This window comes from Athene noctua, chromosome 5, assembly GCF_965140245.1.
Source record: "Athene noctua chromosome 5, bAthNoc1.hap1.1, whole genome shotgun sequence".
NCBI classification, from domain to species: Eukaryota; Metazoa; Chordata; class Aves; order Strigiformes; family Strigidae; genus Athene; species Athene noctua.
The window spans coordinates 39,281,902-39,306,971 of NC_134041.1; the positions used below are offsets into that span (position 1 = coordinate 39,281,902).

At 37.4% G+C, this 25,070-nt stretch overlaps 1 protein-coding gene across 2 annotated transcripts in view; it reads right to left on the bottom strand.

The window, feature by feature from the left end:
- The window catches only part of RET (ret proto-oncogene), an 87,312-nt gene that overhangs the window by 26,497 nt on the left and 35,745 nt on the right, over nucleotides 1–25,070 (bottom strand). For both annotated transcript variants that reach the window (XM_074907112.1, XM_074907113.1), the window contains exons 2-10: nucleotides 16,032–16,283; nucleotides 14,091–14,384; nucleotides 13,370–13,611; nucleotides 11,442–11,643; nucleotides 10,776–10,975; nucleotides 6,952–7,210; nucleotides 5,702–5,827; nucleotides 4,714–4,824; nucleotides 1,002–1,121 (exon numbers count right to left, since the gene is read on the bottom strand). In XM_074907112.1, the coding sequence (XP_074763213.1) occupies nucleotides 1,002–1,121; nucleotides 4,714–4,824; nucleotides 5,702–5,827; nucleotides 6,952–7,210; nucleotides 10,776–10,975; nucleotides 11,442–11,643; nucleotides 13,370–13,611; nucleotides 14,091–14,384; nucleotides 16,032–16,283 (1,806 nt within the window). The remainder of the gene's footprint in view (nucleotides 1–1,001; nucleotides 1,122–4,713; nucleotides 4,825–5,701; nucleotides 5,828–6,951; nucleotides 7,211–10,775; nucleotides 10,976–11,441; nucleotides 11,644–13,369; nucleotides 13,612–14,090; nucleotides 14,385–16,031; nucleotides 16,284–25,070) is intronic.

Genomic DNA, 25,070 nt, shown 5'->3' on the forward strand with positions numbered 1-25,070 from the left:
GGTCTAACTGCATGTATAAATGTAAAGATGGCTCGCTTGACCCCCTGTTCCTTATCTTTACAGATATAGGCTACTCCTGACTCTTTTTTAAGACCCAGTTTACCATATATTGATCTTCTGATACCACTTACCTCTCTGAAGACCTATGACTGGATTTTGCTTGTGGACGTTTATGTTAGAGCTGTTCAACCCATCAAATAAAATCTTCTCCAAATGTGAATTTAATTCATTACATCAATTGTTAGATATCAAACAATGTTTCTTTTCATCTTTTTAGATTATAGGTACACTTAGAATATTTCTGCTTTGTATTTAACAAAATAATTATTTCTGAAAACATTGCCTAATGTTGCCACTACTTCTAAAGTAATATGGATTTTTTTTTAATCCGCATTTACTACTTCTCCTTTTGCAGAAGCCCTTTTAGTGTCTTACTTTGGAAACTAAGTTTCTTTAAATAATAAAAATTATTTAAAAGAACATTATTTAATCCCCATCAGTTTCAAACTGCAGAGCTTTTCTGTTGAAGCAAAGGTCAATTAAAAAAGTAATCTCCTCCTCCTAACACAATGAGTGCTGTCTATCTGTGACGTTTCAAAGCCAAGATTTTCAGGAATTATTAGAAAGCTGGAATTACTTGAAAGTAATAGAAGTCATTATTCTAATTCTCCTAGATGTTTTTGCAAATACCAGGTGAGTCTCACAGAAATGCAAATGCTGCTGGAAATCAAAGGACAACCAACCTGTTTGTCACATAGTAAAGGATAAAAAAGAACCTTTAGCCATGGCTAGAAACAACCCCTTCTGGAAATTTTGAGGTGCCAGTTCTTAATTAATTTTATATTAGCAGTCTCTGTCCAAACAGCTTGTTAACATGCCCACAAGTTTAGATCATTGTGTATATATATATATATATATACACATATATATATACACACAAATGGTAGATACAAACAGAGGAAAAGATTAATATGAGAACAGAAGATAATGTGTAGACTCACCCTTGATATCATCTTTCTCACAATAACAGTTCTGTCTTGGGAAGCAGTAACAAATACCATGTCCCGACTTAATTCCAAGATTTCCAATGCCTTTCCCATGACCACCAATAATGTTTCCACCTAATCAAATACAGACACAAGCTAAGACTCTCATACGTAGTTAAAAAAACCAAGGCTCAAAGTTTTCCATTAGTTTATCCTAGTATGCATCTCAAATTTGACAGAGCAGCACAGTGCAAAGATAAAGTGATTTCTGAGAGTTAGGGGAATTCTAAATTCTGAAATGTTTGCGATCCAGAAATGAGGGGACCTTGGACTGCTTGAACATTAGCCCTGATTAGCCGTTATAAAAATATAATAGATCTCTTTGAATTGCATAGTTGGGACACTTTCCTAATTTCATGTACCCCTTAAAACCTTATATATGCCAAACATCTATCTCAAACGATCATCTCATGGCTGCCCTGACTTAGTTTCCTCATAAAGCGTTACAGTTTCATATCAGTGAGGTCACCTCACATTTTAAAATTCTTCCTAAAATATCTTCTCTAGTCTACTTATTTTAGTTTCTCTCCATCATTGTCTTAGGTATTTTTTTACTCATGAGTTGATGTACAGTCCAGTGGTACAGACCAGCAGTCTACAGACTTGAGTTCCATTCCTGTCTCTGATGCCCATTTCCTCTAACCTTGGAAAAGTCAGCATACTGTTCTAGATATTATTTGTTCCACTGTTAAATGCAGATAACAGTACTTAATCACATCTGTAAAAGGCCACAGGATAGTCTGGTGAAAGCACTAAGAGTAAGTGCCAAATGTAACTGATAAAAAAATGAATCTTTCATTACCTAAAAATACACTGTTTATCATTAGGAAAAAAGTGCAGAAACTGATAGAGAGCTACTCTTGATTTTAAGCAATAGTTCTTCATGTAGAGTAATTGCAACTATGCTTCCAAATAAATAACTTCTTTCTGCATATATTATGAAAATGACCATGAGTTGTGACATTTTTCATTTATAAACTTCCTTTAATCACAAACAGCATTGTATAGACAGAAACCAATCAAGTTTTGCAAGTTTAGCTGCCTTTCAGAAAAATTGCCTAAACCATAAAGGGATTCAAAAGATGAACAAGTTTTTTTCAGCACAGCCTTCTTTTTATTTCAACTCATTTTCCTCCATCCCATCTAAGTTGACAGTAGAGTGAATGTTTGTTTTCCAGTGCTTTGGATGTGTAACATGAATTGAGGAAAAGAATATTTTTTGGCAACATAAATGAAAACATTCTTTTTTATAAGGAGTGAAATGGGGACCTGAGTATTTAAGCAAAATAGAATTTGTCCATCTTTCTAGAGAAGCCACACTTACTGAATTGTATGCAGCTCAGTTGGTTCATTTTTGGAAGAGGCTGTGCTGAGTTACTGCTCTCTGAGCTGATACTTCTTGTTTGAAGAAGCATCAGTGTTCCCAAAAATTCTTGATTATCCTCCCACCAGCCAAGTTCTTGAATTGTGAAGAGGTGATGAAGTAAAGTTTCCATTAGTCTCAAAAAAATCATATGTATTTACCTATATCTGTCTATGTTTGAGGACCTGGAAGAAGGGGGAAGCAGGGGATGAACAGGTCCTATCTAAACTGTTCTCAAGCAAGGGTTGAAGACAAAGAGTTTTTACACACTAAGGAAAGAAGGAGTATATTGTCACTGCAGGTGTACATTGAAAACATGGAGCTTCCTATATGCATTCCAGAGACCCAAAAATGTATTTTTTACCAATGGATTCCTGGTAGAGAAATTCCAAGAGTTATCAATATTGAATTGTGGTGTTTCACATGCTCCTGTTTTAAATCATCAGGCGTTTCCATTGCCCTGTGATGGGAGAGAGCTTTCCCTACTTCAAGGTCATCTGGAAAAAGGAAAAACTGTGGCCCTATCCCACACCATGTAGAAAACTCCAGAAATTCAGAAAGTAAAAACACTGGTTGTTGGACAAAACCAAAGACTACCACTGAAAACAAAGACGTCCAAATCAGGGGAGAAGCCTAAGCACTATTTTTTTTTTTTTCATTATCACAAAGACAAGTTCAGAGGAACTTACAAAGATCAGTCATTTACTGATCTACTGAACATTTATGTTTAGACATATTCACACACTGCAACCAGCCTTGAAGTAGTTACTACAAGAAAGTCTCTTGCTTAGAATGCAATTATGTTGCCTCTATTTGACAGCCACAGTCACAGCAGCAGTTGTTTCAGCTGAGTACCCCTGAATGTATTATTCCTAGTGTGAGTGTGAAAAAGCAGTTTTGGGACTCAAGTACATAACCATCACAAAGAAACAGAAAAATAAGTATTTTAGTAACTCTCTGTACTTAAATATTATTGATCTTAACACATCTGGAGCTTTCTATTTATTGCTTGCCATTCCTAAAGAAATGTCCCCTGCCAGGAGAAGCTGATATAACGATACTCCTACACTTCTGAGCTCTCAACACACACTCATTTCTTTGTCTGTAAATATACTGCTTTTGAGCACCAGCCCAGGTTCTGAATTGCATCAAATCACGTATAAAATTATCCAACTCAGGCATTAAAAAGGCATACATAACATCCTGAAAGCTTGTCTTACTAGCCTGCTTCTATTACCTAATAAGACATTATTCTTTCAGGCTTCTGTCGAGCAAAACATCTGATGCTGCATATGTTGCACATTACATGTTTTAGCATTGCAGCCTCTGGCACAAATATTTCCACTTTTAGAATGACAACTGATTGCAGTTACTTCCAATAAAGAATTCTTTTCAGATGATTAGAGAAGTTACTTGCATTCACTTCAAGCATTTCTGCCCCTTTAAGGATTGTTTTTATGAACTCTAGTGAAATAATTATCTTTACAATAGAAGTCATTTACAATACACAATCCCATTCTTGCATGTATGAAACACAAAGATGCCTCATTCATGTAAAAAAATGCTAATTCCTCTAAGACTCCATTTTAAAATATAAACTTCAAGTATACAAAAAAATGTCTGAGCCAGAAGAATATTATTCAAGAAACAACTATGTCTTTATTCCTGAATTAGATATTGATAGATAAAAAGTTCCACTTAAAAATTATCATCTCATAGAAGACTGAAATCGCTCAAGTGCAATACACTATTTTTCTTATATCTTCAGGGTGATTTGTGAACTTGCAGGTATAAGCAGGTATATGAGTGGAATGTAGAAAGATGTGTTTAAGAGAAACCAAATACATTTCAATTCTTCCCTCATAAATGATGTTCATATGAATCTCTGTCTGTATCTTCAAATAGGTAAGACATTGGATCATTTTGATGATCCCCTGTCAAATAAGGCCAAGTACATTTCCCCAAATAATCCTCTATAAACATGTTTATTTTAAATTTGTTTTTTCTTACTTATTTAAATTGGAGTTCAAATAGGCATGGTTTCTATCATATTGTGCTGAAGTTTAGAAGTAGGGCGTTAACTTGCCTAAAAAGTGTACCTGTTTCAGCAGATAGCGAAAAACACTATCTGTGATTTAACAGAATAAGAATTACTGAGAAAACCTTATCTTTCTATCTTAAGCTTGTCTAAAGGCTTAAGAAAGAACTCTTGTATAATTCCAATGTGGGTATGACAATGCAGAGATGCTAAATATGTTCAGCTTGTAAAGGTATCTGGGATCAAGAAAGTGGAACTTTCCATACTTGTGCAGTCTTGGGGGCACACAGCTGGATCTTTGCTCTCAATCACATCACAGATGCCATCCGGACAAGTCTTGATACTTGGGGTGCATGTGGAATAGTTTGTGGTGATCCCTGCAAACAAAGAAACAGACAGCCGCACCAATACTATGAGACTTTGAAGGAAAGCTTATTGCATCATCTCAGTGCACACTGACACACCAAAGCACAGGTTACTTCAGTTCTTAAAATAAACATCTATGAATATAAATATAATCTGTTAAAGTAACAGGCAAGACAACAAACAGCTAAAAGCAACTGGAGAAATACATTTTTCACCATGTCTTCTGCTTTTGACAGCCCTTTGTGCACATCATTTGCAGTTACAGTTACTTGAAAAAGGGCTAGTTGACCATTTTGAGACTGAAGAGTGGCTTTCACAACTAAGGATGTCTCCACACAATTTCACACATACTTGAACATGAAAATTACAAGTAGTCGAAGAGAATTTGTGATACTCATGCAGTCTGAAGGTGTAAAGCATCGGCACAGCAGCATTGTTCTGGTAGGGTCAAGAGTACTGTCAGCCATCAGATCACAGAAAACAGAGACAACAGAGACATTGCTGCTGTGCTTACTGTCTGCTGGGGCTTGCCTGCTCAGAGGCTCATTGGTATGTTCCAAACTCAATTCATGGTCACAGAGATTATCTTGCAAGCCATAAGTCACCTGTTCCAGTTACACTGCTGCAAACCCAGTTAACTACCTGTTGTTTTATGTATCGTGTTCATCATCACCAGGGACAGGATCAGGAATGACCATTCCAGGTTAACCTCATTGTCCTTCCTAGTGCATGTTTCATTTGAGTATTATGATTAATTTTCTTAGCCCTGTTTTTTGTGTAGTTTACTGTACCATGTTGTCCAACCAGAATAAATCAGTTTATATCTATTGAAAACAAATGCACAATTACAACTAAACAGAAGCTTGATTTCTCACAACAGAAATGTACCTTTTCCACTCCCCTGTCTCCACTGGCATCTTCCTGTTAGGACTCCCAGGCCACCACACTCTTCACATTCAGCACGGTGCTTACTCACAGCACAAGAGTCAGGGCAGTCCTCTTCTTTTTTTAAAACTGTTGAGAAAAGTATTTGCTGTCAGTTCAGGACAAGGGAGATGAATACACAAGAAAGTCAGCTCAAATCAGAAAAAAAACCTCCATTCTTAGGGGTAGATAGAAAAGAAAGAAAGATGGAGAAAGAAGGGAAAGACTGAACACTTGGGTTGTAAACTTAGATCACAATTACATTCCAGGTGTTTACCTTCTGTGAAGTAAATGGTAAACAGCAAGATCATGATGCATGGTTATCTTTGCTCGATAGCACACTGTCAATGCCTATAACTGTAGAAATGTGCTAACATACTGATAACAGAAAAATGGAGATCATAAATACTTATAGCTTCATACAAAACTTTTAATTAAGGCAAAACACTTAGTACTTGGGCTAATGCAGTAGTAGCCCAAAGAGCACCAGCTAGAAATGTGTGGTTTCAGACAGCACAAGGTTCTTACAAAAAAGAAAAGTTCACTGCAGGCTTTTGTTTCTTCTTCCTCAACACATTCACTCTTGGCATGGGAGTTCTGATATGATAGAAGGGAACAGAGGCAATTATCAGGAAGAATTGTAAGGTTTTGCATAACGTGTGACATGGTTTGGAGAGAAATGATTATGTTTCCAGTGTCATCGTCCTCTGCTGTGGCTGTTATAGAAGAACATTCTTATCAACTTTTCAGTGAAATGAAGTCAGTGAAATTGCTACTTGAATGTTAAGCAAAAATTTTTTTAAAAAAAGGAAAAGTTGGGGAGAGAAGGGGAGAGAAAGATGATTGAATAAATACACTGAAGCCAGAGTGTGTGATTTCTCACACTTTTTTTTTTTTTCTTCTGTAGGAATATGTGAAAAATAAAATAAAGGTCACACAGACACGCAAAACAGATTCTTCTAAATAAAATGTCATCATGAACATTAGAAATTGCATAGGATACACCACCTTTCTGTGCATTAGTTTAAACAAATATCTGCTACAGGCAGGTCTGATTTAGAACTCAAAATGCAAACTTTGCGATCTGTATCTTGTAGCTCAGACTCATTTTCATTCCTAATGCCATCAGTTTATAAATCACCCTACAAAAGCATCATCTAATACCAGTAACACTTGTAAATAAGTAAATAGTTCTAAATGACTCAGGCACTTACAAGTTCCTTCCAATACAATAGTGAGAAAGGTTTTAGTATGTTTCCTGCTCTGCTTGTCTGTAGCTTGAATAGTGTATTGTATTTCCTTGCATTCGGGTCTGTGCAGCACAGAGGAATCATTCACATAAAGGCTTCCATATTTGTCTTCTCGACCTTGAAGTATGCTGACAGGATAGCAGCTTCCATTGGGGGATAGTAACTTGTAGGTGATGTTCACACCACGGAATTTCATACAGTTTTCAATGCAGATTTTTCCTATCTAGGCTCAAAGACCAACAAAGAAATCACAGACAACAGAAACAAAACTATACATCAAAAATATTCTGTGCTTCCCAAAAATACCTGAAAGAAAATTGAGCATAGTATACCTTGCAGAGTTCAGCATTTATCTTGTGTTTACAGATTTGATATTTTACTACCAATGCAGTACATGAATGCTTCAGATATGATTTATTCTTAGTAAAAATGAGAGGCAAAGCATCTTCAGGGCAGCAGTGGAAATGCAAAAAGCCTTGACCTAGAGATTCAGCAATATTCACTGATGGTCAGTAGTGTTCAGTGAAGACCCTGTAATTTGGGAAACTCTGAGTTCAGTCCCTGCTCTGCCCCAGAAGATCAGTGAGAAGGACATTGGTCTTGCTTGAGAAAGCAAAGAGCTCAGCGTGAACAAAGCTCAGCCTCTTTTCAAATAAGATAGAAATTGATAATATATAATTTTCATAATATTATAGTCAAAAAGCTTCTGGCCAGCAGAGTTCTCTGAAAGCCTTAAAAGGAATAAGAACCTCATTGTTTCCCATATGCAATTTTTAAAACATTATAATCTAAAAATGAAAATATGTTGGTTTGCCATATTTTAACTTCTGCCTGCCAGAACATCTATGCTAGAGCACTCTTCAGTCTGAAATAATTTATCTAAAAAGCACAGGAATGTAAAGCCCTGTCTCCTGTCCAACTCCTATAGGAACTGATCCAATGCTCACTTTGGTTTTTCCATTTACAAGAGTGGGATTCGGATCAGGCCCAGAGGCATTGGCTTTCCTTGCAGGGAAAACCACAATGTGAAGGATGGGGTGTTGTTGAAGGGAACTTGGTGATGGATTCTTTAAAAATGATGCAGTTAAGATGTGTTTTCAAGTAACACCACTGCTGGTAAAAGCATATCTGTATTTAAGCATTCTTATTAAAGAATGTAAAAAAAAAAAAAAGGTTTTGTAGTAAAACCTTTTCCTATGAACTTGGACTATTTAAAGTAAGAGAAGAGCTTTTGCAGTCCTAGAAGCAGACTTTGTCATAGGATAGTCCCAATTCATCTAACTTATTCCCATTTACATCACTGACTGGTCATTTAGCACCTCTTTTCTTGGATTTTTATGGTGGCAGTATAAAGTACAAAGACTATTAAAGCAACCAGAAGCTAGGCCATTTCTTCCACTCCATCTCCTCTCCACAGCATGCTGGGACTGGCAAGAAGGAAAATAAGTAAAGACAAGACTTCATCTGTTCATAAATTCTGTCTAGACACAAGGTCTAGACAGGTCCTTTCCAGAACCACGTCATCTTATCTTTGGTGCTGCATTATAACTGTCAGTGTTTTGCAGCTGCTTAGATGCTGTTTCTTTGGGGCAGTGGCAGAACATAATGATGTTCCATTGCATTAACCTTTCTGCCTGCTTTCTCATAACTGCTTCTTCCAGGCACTTTTTTGATCAACTGAAATTTCCTTCAAAGGGGATGGAGTTGACCCCATAAATTCAGGGTCCCTGAAGAGCAGATTATCCTTAGAATACAGCATGAGACAGTTTGGCTTTCTCCATATAATTTGAGGAGAAGCTAAAAATGCCCCCCCTCAAAAAATTTCTACTAGAAAGACAGCCTTCCTCTTTTTGCCCGATTCCACTAGGGAAAGCTCAAGCTTGCTACTTTGCTCTGCACTGTAGGTTCTGGAGTCAGCACAGCTCCCAGATGCAGCATAGCACAGCCCCAGGGGAAGGAGGCAGAAGCAGCCAGATCCTCTTTCTCATGAGGAGGTGAAAAATAGCCTGGTAAGGATTAACACCAACATACAGAGGAGGGACCTACAAAGGTGCATTTTGCAAGACTCTCAATAGTTAACACAGAAATACCATTATCAGAAATAGGAACAGAAAAATCCATCTTTTGAGCTCCAGAGTTTAATAAAGTCTGGATAATGATAATGTTCCTCTTCACTGAATTTGAGGGACATTTGGACATATAACCTCTCTAAAAATCTCAGCCAACGTTATTCATCATTTGCCTCAGTAAATATCAATAGGGCTTTAAGTCTTTTGGTAAGTTAATGCCACTGGGCAAGCCTGTACCATCAGGCCATGCTTCTGTTATTCAATTCATTTAGCTGTTCAAATAGACAAATGGCATCAGCCCAGCTCTTTATCATTTCTTCACGCTCTTGTGTTTTCCTTAGGGCAAGAGACACTTCAGCCTTCATATTGATTTGGTCCAGTACTTTTCCTTGGTTTCTCTGGCACATCACAGCTAATTATGCAGACGACTTTAATAATGTGAAGTGCTGGGGACTAAGCTGCTTACATTGACTTGTGCTCCAAGCTGAGCACACTGTAAATTCAAACCCAGTCTTGGAAGTAAGTGGATGTCACTTCAACTGATTGAGAACATCGTTTCCAAAGCCAGGATGAGTTTTACACTTTGCTTGTTGCGAATCAGAACAAAATCTCTTTGTGGATATGTGTTTAGGCAGCACAAAGAAACATCTCCTCCACCAACCTGGAGTTGTTCTTGACTGGAACAGTCTTCCCTGCTACTACTGCCACCCAGGGACACGGCACAGTTTGTGGGAAGCATCATTGTTACCAGACACCCTAAAATTCCCTTTCAGATGTTTGACTGTCCTAACAACATGTAAAACCAGAAGCTTTAAATGTTAACTGGTGGGTTGCTTTTTTTAAATTTTGCATTCTGTAACTAGAATATACTTCCAAGACCTGTTCCATACTTTGAAGAACTATCAAGCCATAGTGCATTTTATCAGATTGGAGATAAGAACATGCAATCTGAATTCTTCCTTATAATTCTTCCAATGAATTGGTTTTCTCTGCAATTTGGATGATCATATTTTACTCTCAGTCCTCCTCTCTGCTACAAATACAGTGGCAGTTTTATAGCTTTATTTAGTTATGAAGTATATTTTCCAACAGCTCTCCCAAAATGGCTCATCACTGATGTTTTTAATATTCACTTTCATAACATAAATTACATTGAACTGGTTCCTTATTAATGTACATGTTCCATAGGAATTACATTGTAATTTTCACCTGATTAATGTCAACCTGTTAGAAACTGTTTCTGGAAGGCATTATCAATGGCAATAGTGGTGATTAAGCTAAAATGAGGGTTAAATTAGGAAACACATTAATTACTAAGTAGCCATTATCTAGAGAAAAGCCATTAACATACTGGAATATGTAGAGCTGGGACTTCAATACCTGGGATAAATTTCTTTTTTCACCCTTGATATTTTTCCAGTTATTTATGCCTAAGCCACTCATGGCTGCAAGTCCTCCTGTCTGTAATACATGTTATTTCTCTCTTTTAATACTTCCTTGTGTGGCCCCTCCTCTGTTTTTATGTGATGGGAGAGCTAGTGTCAAGTCTACCTGCTACCCACTGCATCCAGCAAATGTGGTATCATATTGATACCACATTTTTCATTGATTCTGCTTAAAAGAGATAAACCCAAAGCTTTAAAGCATCTCACCCCAGTGATCTAGCTACTAAGCTCTGTCTCTAATAGAAAGTGAAAGTATAATTAACATAGTTCTTACTTGTGCAAAGCGTTCAGCATTTCTGTTGACTGGGAACTGGTAAGTCATGTTTGGAAACTGAATGCTGACAGGGAGGATGGAGACATTGAAATGAAGCATCACTGATCTTTCTGGGCCATGAAATTCTGTGTCATTCACCAAGACATCCAACTGGAAGGAACGATGTTCTGTGACTGAAATACTTTTATTCAGTACCAGTTCTGCAAAGAAGAGATTAGTCTATTACCAAACCACAATATCTGCAAATGTATATTTTGATACTGCAATCTCAACAGAATTATACATATCAAAATTATACATATCAAAGTTATTCCAAACTTAAAACAGAAGGTGAGTTAAGTATGGAAATATGCTCCTAATGGAGTTCTGCTCTGTGCCATTCAAAGTGTTTGGAAAATTCCTCTTCCCTTCTACCTACCATGCAGAGAACCCTACAATCAGAACCTCTTGCTTATCAGTATACACAACATCATCCATACGCTCCCTTATCCCAGAGATGCACAAACTCCATTTTTTCACTAAATGTTTAAAACTCAGCATTTGCTTAACATGAAATTACTCAGCTTTCTTTGGTTCAGTATTTACAATACGCTTTGAAAGGTTCGAGAGCTTATTGGTCAATTATTAACAAGTAACTTCTCCTTTATTTGAAGAAAGAGACCTTACTGTATTCATGTCGAGTTCCCCTCACTTGGCTGCCATTTGGGCTGAAGTGGATTTCATCAAAGATGTGCTCTACCCGAAATGTTTCACTTATCCAGGGATCATCAGTAACAATGGTTCCTGTGTATTTCTTTCTGCTGCTTTCAAGGGGATAAATAGGTGTGGTGTCTGCATCATATACAGTTAGCGTTGCAAGAACAGTTCCCTAGAAGGAAACAATAAATGACATTGCTGAATGACCTGAAGCTTTCTTCCTCCAATACAGGTTTGGGAGATTGAAATATTGGTCAAATAAAACCTTACAATTTTCTTTCAAGCTCACTTTCATTCAAATTCACTTTAAGCTTCAGGTTACCACTATTTCACACCTATTTGGATCTGAGTTAGAAGCTCAGAAGAAGATGGCAGTGAGAAAGGATTTATCATATAATCATTGGAGTCTATGTCTAAACACAGTGCCAAACTTTTGAAGTAGAAAATGAGTGTACATGCACAGCTCTTGATTTTTTCATTTTTTAAAAACAATGTTATTCTACAATGCTACCAAAAAAGGCATGTAAGTAATAGGTGCACTCAAAAGCCATGAAATACATTAACACAGGGCAAATTCGTTACCCAAATGTCCAAAGTGGCCTGGGTTGTCTGTCTTCTGCTTAGTTTACTAGATTGCTGTTCTCCACCTGGACACTGATGCCACAAGGTCTTTAAGATTTTTATTAGAATTTCTGTTTTTTCAAGTTTATTTAGTTACTAGAAAAGATTAAATGTTTCCAAATATAATGCCTTTTTTCCACTGCAAAATGCCAGTGAAGTTTACTATGTTCTGAGCACTTTGCAGGCATGTAATTTCAAAGAGAATATTTTACGTTATAACAGTTTTATGAGACGTTCACTTTCTGTCATCCAGAGCTAAATGAACCTCACAAATCTTAAAATTTTCAAAAGTAAAAAGGAATTACTTTATGCCCAAGCAAATGTGATGTGTTCATAGGAGTCTTGTCAATACTTGTTCTAGTCAGGAGGTGGCAGCAAACTCCCAAAATAATTCTTTTCCCTTTCAGACAAATAAGAGCAAAATGTACTTTGAAGTGGAATTTCACTACAAAAAAAAAATATGTTGCTGTTAGGAAACAGAAGTCCTCTCACGCAAAATGCATCATTTAAGGCCCCAAAAGTGCCTTGTCTATACCACTGATTTACAAAGGGCTCTTGCTCTGGTGGAAGAGCCAGAGGCCACCTGTATACTTCACTGAAGCAACGGGTGTACGTGGCCAGGGGACACACACTAAGACACCTAGGAGTTCAGACCTCTTGAAAAATCACCTTGGCGTGGTAAGTGAAGGTGGAAGGGCACCGTTAAAGCAAGATCCTGGAGCTCTCCCTTAACAGCCTGACACTGAAACTTTTAACACCTTTGCAGATGCAGTGTTAGTCTGCAGAAAGCAACTGCTTCTTACAACTTTCTGTTACTGGTAGAGCCTCCTGATAAATGTTCTGAATGTAGTTCCGGTGTCTTATATAGATTTGCATATATGGGAAGGATACACACATATACTTGCTCTAACAACACTCAGTTTTAGTCACCTGGGGGGGAAGCAAGCCTGTAACAGATACAGAGCAGAGCTCAATATGGGGAGATACAGAATCCTGACAACAGTCTCAGCAATGGTCCATTGTGGCCTCAGGAACTGCTCACATTCCTTTACACTGTTAAAATTCTCACCCAAATTCTTCCTTTTTTAGGGTCTGAATAAGATATAACTTGAACAGGAATCCTACAAACTCAGCATTTTACAATAACAGGTTTGCAGAGTATGTCATGGTGACGTGCTCTTTGCTGAGATCCATTATCCAGAGCATGGTGTTTCCCACCAATTAGGTCTCCCACTGCTGCACTCCTACTTCAGAGACTAGATAAAGGAGAACATTACCTCTTTCCTGTTGAACTCCACGACAGCATCTGCTGTATTAGTGCCATTGGGAAGGAAGGGAGGAGAGTCATCTTCATCTAACACATTCACCAGGAAGGGCACTTCAACTTGCATTTCCCTGAAGCCCTCTCTCATGGTACATTTAGCAATCAGCTCATATCTCTCCCTCTCTTCTCGATCTAGGCGATGTGTGACACTCACACCAGTGGTGTTCTCATTGTATCGAAAGGGCATACCTTCAGCTGAAAAACATAGTATAAATAGGGACAATCACTTCCCATTATAGGGCTCTGATAGCTTTCTTCTTTATCACTCTCTTGCAATCCAGTAAATACATTTGAACATCATGACTGCATGATAAAAGGCACACTCAGAAGTGAAACAGAAGGAAGTTGTGGGGTTATATTAGAGCAGGTGGAAAATATGGAAGAGATAGGAAGATCCTATGGTCTAGAAACAGCACAATTTAAAGCTCAGGATATTCCCAGTCTGCCCTTAGCAGGTGCAAACTTCTAAAAGCAATCTTTTCTTTAGGGAAGGGGATACTAGTCCTTCTCATCCCTCTGTATATCTCAAAGGCAAAAGTCTTCAGTCTCAGTTCACATTTGCAACAGAATTTCCTTTATAGAATCAACCTAGAGGATCTACTACTACAGAAATCTTAACAGTGCAGCTGTTTACATCTATTACTGGTATGTGAGTGGCTCACTTCCAGTTTTACCTGCCAGCAGTTTGTAGGAAATGCTGAGATTCTGACACAGATGATGAACTGAGGGTAACTGGAGCTGATAAAATGTGCCAGGTGGTTTATTCTCCTTGATGTGAAAGGAGAGATCCATTTCTGCGAAGCAAAGCTGCCTTGCTGTCAGGGAACTGCAAGCTGGTGCAGTAGCATTGACCAAGGACAGGAAAACCGTGGTACGCATAGCAGAGTCACATTCCTTCTCTTGAAAAGGGTGGGATGAAAGGAAGACATACAGCATCACCTTTGATAATGGCATCCAGTTTCCTACAGCTTCAGTAAAAAAAAAAACAACCACCAGAAGAAATATTTTACAGAAGACAATCCAACATTTCTTTTACTCATTTTGTACTCTAGTCCATTATTCCACAAACAATCATATAAGTCCTATTATGTAATAAAACAATTCATCAATACATCATCTGCTGGTGGGAAGACCTTAAAATCTTAATCATTCCATTAAGCCAAAAAACTACAGGCGTTAACACCAACTTTACATTGTAGAACCTCACAGAAAGATATCAGCATTCTGTAAGACACTGACATAAAACAGGTCACTATTAGTAATAAGCTTTTTGATAAGACTGGTTTTTGGAGGGAATATAACAGAGTGGGGTGGCATCAGGGAAAAAGAGTGCATGAAATGGCAACAGATATTCAGGACAGACCCATAACTACTATCATTTAAGTAACAGCATTCTGGTAGTTTATACCAGTTGAGGATATGGGTCAAATTGTTTATGTTTACAGGACAAATTGCTTCATCATTTCAAAATATAAAGAGAGGGTTAAAAGATAACATAGAAGCTAAAACCAACCTGTGTCATCTATTAATACACCCCTCAAGCCTTAACTATTTTTATTACCTTGGCTTGACTACAGACAGAATGACAGTATCTCTGTAGCAGATCTAATTCACTTGAAAAGATGCTCTAGGTCACTTTGATCCATATGAACAAAACAAGGCTCTCAAGTTCTGTATAACTGTTCTTCCTTTGTTCAGTTACAAATAACTATCTGATATTCATGAACACTAAGTACTAAAAATGCAGTGAAAAAGTGGTGAGATATCAAGCACTCAGCACTTATAAAATAAAGCAGTGTCTGAAGTTGAACATTTCAACATCAAGGCACCTAAGTCAAAGGGCAGCGTTGATATATGGCTCTTACAAACTCAAGACTGTTACTACAGACTCTCTCCAACAGCAGAATTTCTGCAACTGATCACAGCAGTTTGCCATTAACTCCTCACCCATTTCCTCCTCCACCATCTAATGATAACTAATTTCCTCATCGATCAAAATCACCAAAACCAATTTACTGCTAGACCATAAAAGGGGAAAAAAATGAGGTAATTCATTTCTGTAGTTCAACAGTAAGCTTCTCTAACGAAGTCAAATCTCAAGAGAGGAAGAGGGGTACACTTAACCATTTCTTCCAAGAGCTGTTGGTGTCACATGTAAATGTACTTTGTGAATCCATATAACGAGAGTTCAAGGACCTTTTATTTAAGAGTTTGAACTAATCTAACTGCATTGATATGGGCACTAAGTGCCCAGCATTAACACAGTGGATGCTTAATTTGCATTGGAAGATGAACAAACCGCAAATCTCAATGTAAAGCTGTAACTTATACAGCTGTGAAATGCAGAAAATAATCTTTAAAATAGTGCAACTTTCCCACCGTATTGGAGTCCGCAGTTGGAGCAACTAGATCTGTCCCAGGTCAGCATTTGCTTTAGCATATGGTTCCCTGCATTTGCTGTGGGTTTCATTGCATCTGGTTCCTCAGTTTAGAAGGACAGATGTAGTTTTTTTTAATTTGTTGCTCATATGATGATGGGTAAATCTCACGATCTGAATGTACATTGATTTAACAACAGATACTTCAACAAGAAAAGCTAGTCTTCTCATACTTACATAGCATGTTAAAATCTTCTCTATCCAGGCTTTTGCTGAGGTAGAGAAGTCCTGTTTTTTCTCTGATTTGAAACCAATGATTTTCATGGGATCTTGCTCGAGAAATTATGAGGTTCTGGCACAGATGAAAGTGGGCCACTTCCCCATGTGAATCCCTCAAGGCATGGATGCGCAGGAGTGGTGTACCTGCTGGCTGGTCAATGTAGACATTCTCTGAATACTCTTTCCTGGGGAAGTAGAGACCAAAGGCAGCTGCAAAGGAAGGCACACAAGAGGAGAGGTGTTCCCAGTTAAATAATTTTTGCACTGGCATTTTGTTAAGAGATGCATTTCCAAAGAACCAAAAGCTTCACTCTCTAAGGATTAAAGAAACAAAAAAAAATGTGGAAAAAAGCAGATCCTCATCTGGTGTAAATAAATACAGCTTTACTGCACGCAAGTCAGGGACATAGCCATCAAAAATTTGGCCTATAGTTTATGTTCAAGTTAAAAAATCATCTGCTTTTTGAAAGCAAAACTGCTTTGCTGTAAACACAACCCAGTTTAAGCAGAACACTTAATGAAGCTCTGCTTGCCAAATTTTACTTAAGCTGGAGCTCTCAGCTATAATTCCATTATCTCACAGATTACATTCAAAGAAGGAAAAAACCTTTCATGAAATCACACACTTTAAAAACCTAAACACACTCTGTTAAGAGAAAACACAGAAATGTATCAATGGCTAGCACGCTTTTCCTTGAATCACATAAAACCACTCTGACATAGCAGTCCTTTTGTGGATCCATCCCTTTCTAAACAGTCTAGCATGATACTTCTGGTTTAGAAAATGGGAGTTGTTTAAATAAAATTTATATGAAAGTCTTATAAGTATTTTAACTATGACAGATGGGAAAGCTGAGAACTGACTTGCCTGAAAATGGGGAGGGAAATGTACATTTATTTTTAATGTAACGGCTGTGACTGACCCACTGTACTCCAATTTCTCCCCCTGCCTCTGACATTGCAGACATTTACATCCAGTAGAGCTCAACTGCCCCTTGATGCCTGTTTCTTCAACTGATCTCATCCTACCAGGTCACATTGCAATGGCCTCTCTATTCCTTTCAAATGCTTCCCTTCCAGTTCTACTGCTTACAAATGTGATCACAGTGGAACGCTCGATAAACAAGGAGGGTACAAAGGGATGCTCACTGCTCTTATGCACACTGAAACACTGGAACTGTCACTCTTGTACTTCACCTGCACTGATCGTCAGTACTTGCCCCCATACAAAAAAAATATTTGCATATTGCAGAATTTTGCATCATTTAATCTGATTTGATAAGGAGTAAGGCATATAGCAGGCTCACACATCTGCTGAACAAATTAAAATAATAATTTCCATATGTTTCTAATACAAGACTATCTTAACTTAAATCAAGCCAGATACAGCTGGAAACAATGATAATACAGAAGTAAAATTAGAGATATAATGCCAAAACATCTTTAAAATAGAATCAGGCTATAGCACCTATTTATTTTTTATTACTATTGGATCCATACACTGTTCTACTGAATGGAGAGGACCTCAAACAAACTGTAAACAAGAGACCTCTAATTTCACTTGGAAATACCACAGAAACCACTTGTACCTTGCAATGACTCATGACATCATCAGTATCCATGGATGCAATTACATCCATGAGATTTACAGAGACCCATTATTTTTTCTACCTATACTTTGCAATATAGGAAGAAAGTAGTAAGTGGTAGGTGAATTCACTCCAAAGTAATGAATTCAAAGTGAAGACAACAATAATCTTTTTGAGAGTTTTAGAAAATCATTAACTCCTGACATCCTCTGTCTGGAAGAAAACTATTACTTCTGATTCTGGTGCTATCACCATCTTTTTTGTAAATGAGATTACTGAACATTCATAATAAATTTAAAATATTTTTCCAGTCCCTCTGTCTTTTGTGAAGTGCAGGAAATCCAGGTGAATATGCACAGCTTGAAGTCCTAACAAACTGGTTTGTTAACAAGAGGCATAAGGTGATATCCCAGTAGCAAGACCAGTCCCAGTGCAAGCAGATTTCTGTGAGGCATTTTCTACAAAACCTCAATTCTAGAATTATGAAAACTTCCTCACAAGAAATTCAGCACTGAAAATTCACTGCTCAGAATCACTGAAAATTCACTGCTCAGAATGACTTTTAACCCACTGATGCATATAAATGAGACCTGTACAACATTAGCTACAGGACATCGGAATATTTACTTTATTTCTTTATTTTTAAGACTGGAATGAACAGTGCTAATGAGAGTGATGCTGTGTGCTCAGCATCACAAACACATCATGTGGTGCAAGAACTGGCACCACAGCAGACAGGGCGTATAAATGCAAGGAGCGTATAAAAAGCATATATAAACAGTATGGATGTGTAAAGTATGAAATTGGAAAAGTGAAACCCATGATATTTTGATTTGTAATTATTTATTTCCTTGTCTTAAACAAGTGTATTAATCTTTACATGCTTTGCTCTACAAATCTGGGCCCACACTGCATCCTAGTATGTACACAGTCATGTTTAACAAAGCACATGAATAATTATGACAGACATTGCCCCTTAAACGTCTAAAACTTTGCATGCAACTACATCTCAGCAGAAGTCATCCTGACTGCTCTGCATCTGAAAGAAATTGTTAGTATTTATGCTGCAGACTCTCTGAAATTCTTCACTGTCAGTTCACAGCAGCAGTTTTCTCCATTCCCAGAAAAAAAGGGGAAAAAATCCTGTAATATAAAAATTTGATTTCTGTAGATAACAAGAAGGCAAAACAATGCTTTGTATTTTGAAAAGAGAGGAAGATTCCTTCATAAAACAAGTTAGAATTTGCACCACTAATTAACCAGAAATGTTTTTCACAAATATAAAAGCCACTAAGAAATTAGGAAAAGCCATTGTAAGAAATTCAAGTTTGAAGCATGTTTTTTTTCTCCCCAATTCAAACCTAAAAGCTGATAAAACTAAATCCTTGCCATCAAAAGTTTTCGTTTTTAGTACAGAACATACTTCTATATAAGGACCACACTTAATAGTTTTGACACCAGTGGAGATTACATATTTTCATGTTTTACTTAGCAAACAAGTATTTCAAGTGAAGACACTACAACAATGTAGAAATTTAGATGGTAAAATTAAAAAAAATATATTGTTGATTTAGCCATGTAACAAGATTCACCCAATGCTGCTTATCTTGAAATTACTTGGATTATAAAGTGGTTTGTGACCCTCTCTAACTCCATTTTCAAACACTGAAGGAGATGAGGGGTATGCAACAGAGTGCACAGGTCACAACCACACTCTGCATATAAATCTTTGGAAACTGATTTGGAAGGAGACCTTTGAAGTAGAAATGTAGCACCCACTTCTCTGAGCTGCATTCATTCCTTTAAGCCCTAGTAAGTTAAAACCAGATTCAATAAACTTGCCATCTGGCAAATATGCTGCAGGAGGAAGAGGTTCTAATCCTGGCCACAGTTCCTTGTGTCCTGAGGAAAAAAAAAAGAAAAAAAAAAATCGATTTCCAAGGACTTGTGCAAATTTCCTCTGGAAACTAGATGGAATTTTTATTGAATCTGCCATTTAAATAAAGAGGAATTGAGATGGCTACACTCAAAAGTGATGGTTAAAGTGCTTTTGCTTAGGAGTTAAAAGCAGAGAAACATTTCACATTACAACACTGATATATACCATGAGAAGCTTGTGCTCTGTAACATACATGAGTAACATGAGAGAGAGAGAACACGTGAGAGATAGTTATTGAAATATTTTGGAATCTCTGTACTTTTTTTTAGGTGATGCTTCAGCTCTCCTCTATTCTACAATAAACTCAAAAAACACAGCAACCTCAGGCGGATGAGCAATATTACGTGATAATAGCATATCAGTAACATACAGAAAAGCTATCATGTTTAAGCAGATGTAATACTACTGACTAATAGCTCCTACAGGAAATAGAGATAGTTATGACAGCAGTTTTCCAATTCAGAGAGAGAAAGCAGATAAATTGAGAGTGGAGAAGTCAGATTATGAGATTATATATACTTTGAAGCCTTCATCATTGCCTTTTGAAATGGGGCAATTTTTCATGTGGCTTTTTTCAGTCATGAATGATTAGGTAAATAATAACTTTTACTGATTTTTTTTTTGTACAAAATTTGTTGTAAAAAACTTTACATGTTTTTAGTGCTTTTTAAGCTTGTCACTGTAGTCTTGATTAGCATTGGTGGACTACTTCTGATGAAAGTTGTTGAACTATCTACAGCAACATTATACTCTTACCATGAACCACAATGATGAAAAACAATTTAACTTTTTAGTCACAAATGAAGCGGCCTGAAGTTTTTTATTAGCACAGAGGAAGACTTCACTGTAAGACATTCTCCCAAACAATGTTTGTAACCATGGTTCAGGGTACAATTGATGATTTCAGAAAACCTGTTTTGAAGCAAATTATCCCAGTCACAAGATATGCTCTGGGAAAGGATGCACTTAGATAACTGGAAAACCATCACAAGTCTGTGTGGATCACTTGCAGAGTCTCAAAGCATGTTAGAGATGATGAGAAGAGAGGGCAACCAGCACAGGGCAGGACCACTGGTCAGAAGCATTGTGTGACCCATCCACACCATCCTCTTCTGAAGAGAAACTGGTGCAGGTTGTAGCAACCAGTGAACTGCCAGTCACTAAAACGTAGTAGCTAGCTTGCTCTTGAACCCAGGGTTGAGAACCTAAGAGCTCCCCAGCATTTTGGAGGACAACACAACAATTTATTAAGAATAAAACAATCCTCGTAATCAAAATCATTAATCAAGAATTGACATGCATCTCCGAGAAATGGGGTATGCTTTTCACCCTATGATAACCCTATCATTGTAACATACAGGATTTAATGATATAACAGGTGAACATGGGCATCTGTTGTTAATAAACCTCTATTTGTTGCGCAGCATCAGATTTCAACAAGCAATTATCTGGCAAGGTTAGTTTTGTGTTCCTGAAATAATTATCTTGACTTTCGATGAGTAGCCATTATGTTCCATTACTAGTATTAATAAACCCAGTGTTCGATTCATCAGAGAACAAGAGCAGCAATGCACTTGTCATATTTTAAATTAAAGGACTTGCCCACTTAATACCCTCCTAGCTGCTACAGAATTAATAAACAAACTTGCCCTTATAAACCAAAAAGTCAGTAATTTAGAAAAAAACACCATCACAATGGAAAGGTAGCACGAAACAGTATAGCTGGAAACAGCGCTATATGGATTGAACACCCCGCAAGGTATTCAAGACAATATCCACCATTTAACACAAGTTGATCTATACTGAAAGAATAAAAATGTTTTTGCCAGCTTTTAGATGAATGTTTCTTCAGTCAGAGATGGTTTAACAGAGAGAACAATCTCCACATTACACAGGGAATCACTCCAACCTTTCCTTGGTTTCGGTAGCAGGATTTTAAATAAAGCACTCCTCACTGCACTATGCATCATTACACTGGGACTCATTTACAAGGTAATCACAGAAGAACTATTTCTTATAGACCTGGCTGCACATCACCAGAGATAACCACTCAGAGAACTAATATTCACCTGGGCAAAACATAACTATGGTTTAAACAAAGAACCCTGAAAAGCTACTTGAACATCTCTGAAAGGGACCCATCAACAAGGAACAGCTCTGGAGCTCAGCTCATACCTGCAGTTCATGGCAGAGCACAAGCTGACCATTTCCTTTACTTAAGTCATGGTGAGACTGAGTGTCAGAGCCGGCAGGCTGGGAAAGAGCTTGCACCATGCATCACCACTCACTCCTCAACTCTCTGAGCTCCTTGGCCGACCACTCAATCATGGCACAAGACAGCCTGTGCCAGATGGGTACACAGCACTGGGGCTGGAGGGACCCCAGGTCTGCTCTGCTTCTTGTGATATGTGCCTGCATGGCGAGGTGCCAGGGTAGGCCAGCCTCCCTGGCCATCGCAGATGTACAATCACTGCTCAGGGGAGACCATCTTGCACAAACACAATTATTAAAAATTTCTGCTGGTTTTATACAGAGAAGCCCAGACAAATTCTGTCATCAGCTCATTGAGTTTAAGCTGCAGCATTAGTGCCTAGGTGTAACTCCAAGTACATCCAAGAGTCACTAGAACAGTGACAAATAAAAGAACGGGCATACACTTAATTAACTAGCAAGCCATTAATGCAGCTCAGCAGCATGTTATTTATTTTTAGGTGTGTTATTTTTAAGCTGATCATTACAGAAATTGTAACGGATGCGATAAGAACCAGAGAACATAAGAAACTGTACTAAAGTGAAAATGAAATTCATTACTTTTTTACAAAGCTGCTCATTTGGTTAGAGTGGTTGGGTAAGATCATGCTTTGTACAAGGATTTTCTGAAAGTATGCTCAAACTTTATGGAGCTGTGTAATCGCCAAGTTTCACCTGTTATGTACATTTAAATGCAGCACAATTATTAGAGAATGATGGAATGAATTTCAATAGCAGCAGAACTAGTGAAATAATGTGTTTTACAGAAAATGATACCTCCAGAGGGAACAGGTCCTTACAAAGTGAGAGTAAACAGAAACAATACTACTAGAATATGTTCCAGACCTGTTAAACTGGTCTGGTTTAAGTTAATCGCCTCTCCTGTGGTTTTCCTCACCAGATTCCCATGCTCATATTGAAAACAACCCTGAATTTTATACTGAAAACATAGAAATTAAGTAGATACAAATATTAGATAAAGAGCTCAGCCAACCACCCGTATTAACCTGCTACTATGGAAAATGAGAATGCATTCCACAAAACATTAATAAGGTAGACGTGGTAAAGCTGAAAGATGGCTCAGACAAAAAGAAAGATTGCTCCCTGTATCAGGCATTTTTAGCATAAAATTTTAAAGTGTCAAGATCAAAGACAGACCTTAAATTTGTCAAAAAGAAAATACTTCAATAGGATTTATGAGAACAGTCAAGATTTTCATTTTGTCTCAATTCAAGAATGGAAAATCTGTGCAGCACAGTATCTACCAAAGAATGGGACAATGCTTCTAATAAAGCTCTCACTGACGCCCAGTTCAGACCAAGGTCAAACCTGTACCTACACTTTCCTTTCAGAGCCTGTACTTCTAGGTAAATTTTAGAAACTCACTTTTGAACTTCTCTAAGTGCAAAAAAAGGCTAAAAGCTTCCTTTCTCTTGCTTTCTTATGACTTGTTGTTTGGATTTTTTTTTTTTTTTTTTTTTTACTTCAGCAAGAAGGCAAGTTTTTGATGCTTCATTGTTCTAAATACCAGTGTTACTAAAACTTAAACCATCCCTCACAGAAATTAATGTTCACAGAAAACTTTTGCAAGAGATTGCAGGGGTTTTTGAAAATTCTTCAGATCCAGATTCTGTCATTCTTCCATATTTGTGTGATTAAATCCCGTTTTTTAAAAGTATAGCTTAATCCTTTGAGAATAGCTGGATATAATTTTGCTCTGTAGGAGGACAGTGCTGAAATGTAAGACAAGGAAACTATTTGTATTTCAGCTCAAATTACATTAATAAATATTTAATAAAATTTATTTATATCTGTGTCAAATTTAGGGTGCTTACAAGGCAGCATAAAAAAAATTAAGATGACATATACAAAACAGCTATACAAAAAAGATATGGACAGGCTGGAGAGGGTCCAGAGGAGGGTCATAAAATGATTAAAGTCCTGGGAAGCTTGATGTATGAGGAAAGGCTGAGAGAATGGGGTTTGTTCAGCCTTGAGAAAAGAAGGCTTAGGGGAGATATTATCACCATGTTCCAGTGTTTAAAGGGTGGCTACAAAGAAGGTGAAGACTCCCTTTTTACAAGGAGTCACATGGAAAAGATGAGGGGTAATGGGTACAAGTTACTTCTGGGGAGAGTCCACTTGGTCCCAAGAGAAAATTTTTTCACAATATGAACAATCAGCCACTGGAATAATCTCCCCAGGGAAGCAGTGGATTCCCCAACATTGGACCCTTTAAGATTCAGCTGGACAGGATAGTGGGCCATCTTGCCTAGACCGTGCTTTTGCCAAGAAAGATTTGACCAGATGATACTTGCGGTCCCTTCCAACCTGGTATTCTATGATTCTATGACATATTTCATTTTTATACCACTCTAATTCAGCTCTATATGGACTCGATTTATCACATTCCATATTTCTGTATTTCCAAGGACGTCTCTGTATTTCTCTTGGATAACTAATCCTGAGCTTACAAGCATCAGAGAAATGCTCTCACAAAGAGAGCCCATGCTAAAAGCTGTAAAGCTTGAGGGTTTGTTTGGTCTTGCTTAAAGTAAATGACAGGTAAAAATCTTTACTTGAAACGTGAAGGTAGAACGTGTGTGTACATGTACATAGTTATGTATGTATCAAGATTAAAATAAGATCCTAAAAAATATTAGTTGGATTAAGAATTTGTGAAAATATACATGCATATGTACTTAGAGCTTTATTTTCAACCGTTTGTTTTCTTTAGCTAAAACAACCATCAGGGAGGGCTACTTGGAGGTGTCTCAGTCTGTTTATACAGAAGCAAAAGGAAACAATTACACTACAACGTCCATATAAGAGGCTTTCCATACATTTCAGCTCAACGGTGATCTGCAGGATCATAAAGCCCATGGTGGTAAACAGAAAAGAAATATTAATCCACAATGTCAAAAAATTATTTCTTGTATTACCTGATGCTGAAGTAGTATCTGTGTCTAACAAGTATACAAACAATAAAAGAAACAGGATTAATGATAGGTTCAAATTGTGCCCCTGTGCACAAACTATATATCCTTTTCCAACTTTAATATGGAAGGTTAATTGGGAATATTCTAAACAATGTTTCTTTCATTTTTGCATGAGAAAATACAAGTCATATTTTTGTAACCAAATAGCACCTTATTCAGTGTGAATCTGTCTAAAGAGGAACGCTAAGAAAAGAAATTACTTTTAAAAAATAGTAGTTCA